The following is a 3,104-nucleotide window of genomic DNA, read 5'->3' as shown; positions in this document are numbered from 1 at the left end:
AAAAAGGAAGATTAAATTGCTATAAAATCATTATAATTGCAGAGTTATCAAATACCCCCACACTTAGCCATTTGCTTGTCCTCAAGCAAACTCAAGATGCATTCAAAAATCCCTCCAAATTTTAAACTACTCAAGGCAATTTGTAATCATGTGCAAAGTAAATGACATATTTTATGAAGGAGATAATTCAACATGTATCAAACAAGTTTTCACGTGATGACCATTATCAAAATCTATCGCATAAAACTAGTGGACTATTTTCTCTCCACTTTCCATTCTCTCAAGTGTATATATGGCTCAAGTGTATCTCTCGACACTTACTACGACAATGCTTCACCATAGGCTTGCCTATACACCACATCTCCACCACTTTTGAAATATGCACATATAGGGGTCAAAAGGTCTTTTATTTTGGTTGTAATGGGGCTTTGGTTTGGGGTAGGATAAAAGGATAATGAGGTTTAATTCCAAGAAACCAATTAGAGCACCAAAAGAATTTGAGTGAACAAAAATTCGAAGCTCTCAAAGTTTACTCATCTCCCTTCAAGATCTTTCGACAATTCCTTGAACTATGCCTTTCTTATTCCTTTTGGAGAGTTCATATATATTTTTCCCCTTTTTTTTTTCTTCTTTTTTTTTTTTGTTTTCTTTTTCTCCTCTCCATTTTTTGTGATAGGCACAGACCAAGAAAATTGATGTCGGTTCCCACAAAGTAAAGAACATAATTTGGAACCCCCACACTCATTTTGAGATACATCTTTTAAGCATGTAAATCACAAAGGTTTTTGAAAATCTCCCATTTTGAGAACTTGTTCTTTTGAACATAAACCCATTTTCCTTGATGCTCTAGTAGTTCTTAGGGGGGTCAAAGTCAAGGTTTTAAACAAGCGACGGGATAGGTTTGTATATGACGGGTTATTCAACAAAATAGGTCAAGAGGCTCAAAGGGGTTCTCTAATGTTAAAAATGTGTTAGGTGGTTAAAGAAGGCCGAAAGTGGTTTCTAATGCCTTTATCATATCCAAATAAATGCACATTTATGTGGCCTCAATGCGGTTCAAGGCAAGTTCTAGGAAGACAACGCCATAAAAGTGTTACCATAAAAGTGTTACTCTCTCAAGAAAGAATGAAGATTTTTATGAACATATCAAGCTCAAAATCTCACGAGGTATGTTTTAGTCCACTAATCCTACATCAGAAGGTTTTAACTCAAGTCATTTTGGTGAAGACAAGCTTTCAACTAGTGAATTATTCTTAAGCATAAAACATATATTTTTCTTACACATAACATCATCAAAACCAAGAATAATCCAAAATTGAAGGGGTTTTATCATGCCAAAATGTTTCAAAATCAGGCAAAAATGTCCAAAATGTTTCAAAATCAGGCAAAAATGTCCCATAAGGCTAAGAAATTTCCACAAGACTTTTTTTTTTTTTTCAAGAGTTAAGAAAATCAAGCACAAAAATATCTTCTCAATTTCAACAATCAGCAAGGGCAACAACCATTTTCAATCATGCAACCAACAACACCTATTTCAATAAACATGCTCAACAATAATACCCCCACACTTAAAGTCCACATTGCCCTCAATGTGTACTATGACATTCAACTCAAGGAAAAATTAAAAGGAGAGAGTTTAAGGAAGCGTCCCTGAGTGCATGTGACGAAGAGGTCAAGGTGTGGGTGGTTGCCTTGGTGTCAGCCCGAAGTGTTCAAATAAACCCATCAAGTTGGCTTCGATGCGAGCGATTTTGCGAGCTATGTCGTCTAAGGTTGTTTGTTGTGGCGTCGGAGGTGGTGGTGATGGTCGATAGCGGCGAAGGGTGTCTTGAGCGGCAGCGGCGATTTTGCTGAAAGAAGAAAAAAAATCTGTTTTTCATCCATCCAAACAGAATTGAATAAAATTTTGCAAAAACTAAAATTAGACGAAAGAGGAAAGGAGAGGATAGGGATTTCATGGGTTGCCTCCCATGCAGCGCTTTTCTTTAACGTCTTTGGCTAGACGAAGAGAAGTTCGTTTAGGTGAGTGCGGGATCCACAAGTTGAATTTTTTCGATTGTTGATGTTTGAAATCCCTCGTAGAAAGGTTTGAGCCGATGTCCATTCACCTTGAATACCTTTTGAGTCGTGGGACTCTTGATTTCGACTGCACCATGAGGAAAAATATTAGTAACAATAAAAGGTCCAATCCAACGAGAACGCAACTTACCAGGAAATAACTTGAGTTTAGAATGAAAAAGGAGAACTTTTTGTCCGACAACGAACTCTTTTCGAGATATGGTGCGATCATGGAATGCTTTTGCTCTTTCCTTGTAGATTTTTGAATTCTCGTAAGCATCATTCCGTAATTCTTCGAGCTCTTGTATTTGCAACTTTCTCTGCCCTCCCGCTTCGTCCATTGACGAGTTGAATTGCTTGATCGTCCAATACGCCCTATGCTCCAGTTCGACAGGGAGGTGACAAGATTTACCATAAACCAAACGATAAGGGGACATACCTATGGGTGTTTTGTCAGCGTACCATGGGGTGATTCCTTGAATGGTGTGGAGATGTTCGTCCGGGAATTCGTCGTTTAGAGGTGGTGGGTTTTTGTCGGTGACCAATCGGCTAAGATGGTCAGCTACGAGGTTCTCCGCCCCTTTCTTGTCTTTGATCGTTAGATTGAATTCTTGCAGCAGCAGTATCCATCTTATCAATCGTGGTTTTGCCTCTTTCTTTGACAACAGGTATCTCAACGCTGCATGGTCAGAATACACAACAACTTTAGTTCCAAGTAAATAGTGGCGAAATTTTTCTAAAGCAAAAACAATAGCCAAAAGTTCTTTTTCCGTTGTCGTGTAATTGCTTTGAGCGCTATCCAACATCCGTGATGCGTAATATATCACATGGGGATCTTTTCCAATCTTTTGGCCTAGGACAGCCCCGATGGCGTGATTACTAGCGTCACACATTATCTCAAAAGGATGATTCCAGTCAAGTGGACGAATCACCGGTGCAGATGTTAGGGAATCCTTTAACTTGTCAAAGGCCTTCATGCACTCTTCATCAAATGTGAAAGTGACGTCTTTTTGCAGCAGCGCACACAGTGGTTGGGCGATTTTCGA

General features: G+C 38.9%; 1 protein-coding gene across 1 annotated transcript in view; it reads right to left on the bottom strand.

The window, feature by feature from the left end:
• The window catches only part of LOC105158538, a 5,111-nt gene continuing 3,679 nt past the window's right edge, over positions 1,673-3,104 (bottom strand). The window contains exons 3-5 of the mRNA XM_020692508.1: positions 2,247-3,104; positions 2,118-2,146; positions 1,673-1,850 (exon numbers count right to left, since the gene is read on the bottom strand). The exon at positions 2,247-3,104 is cut by the window's right edge and continues 1,218 nt beyond it. Coding sequence (XP_020548167.1) covers positions 1,673-1,850; positions 2,118-2,146; positions 2,247-3,104 — 1,065 coding nt within the window. The remainder of the gene's footprint in view (positions 1,851-2,117; positions 2,147-2,246) is intronic.

The sequence above is a fragment of the Sesamum indicum genome, linkage group LG3 (genome assembly GCF_000512975.1).
Source record: "Sesamum indicum cultivar Zhongzhi No. 13 linkage group LG3, S_indicum_v1.0, whole genome shotgun sequence".
Lineage (NCBI taxonomy): Eukaryota > Viridiplantae > Streptophyta > Magnoliopsida > Lamiales > Pedaliaceae > Sesamum > Sesamum indicum.
This window is presented reverse-complemented; position numbering and strand designations above follow the sequence as displayed.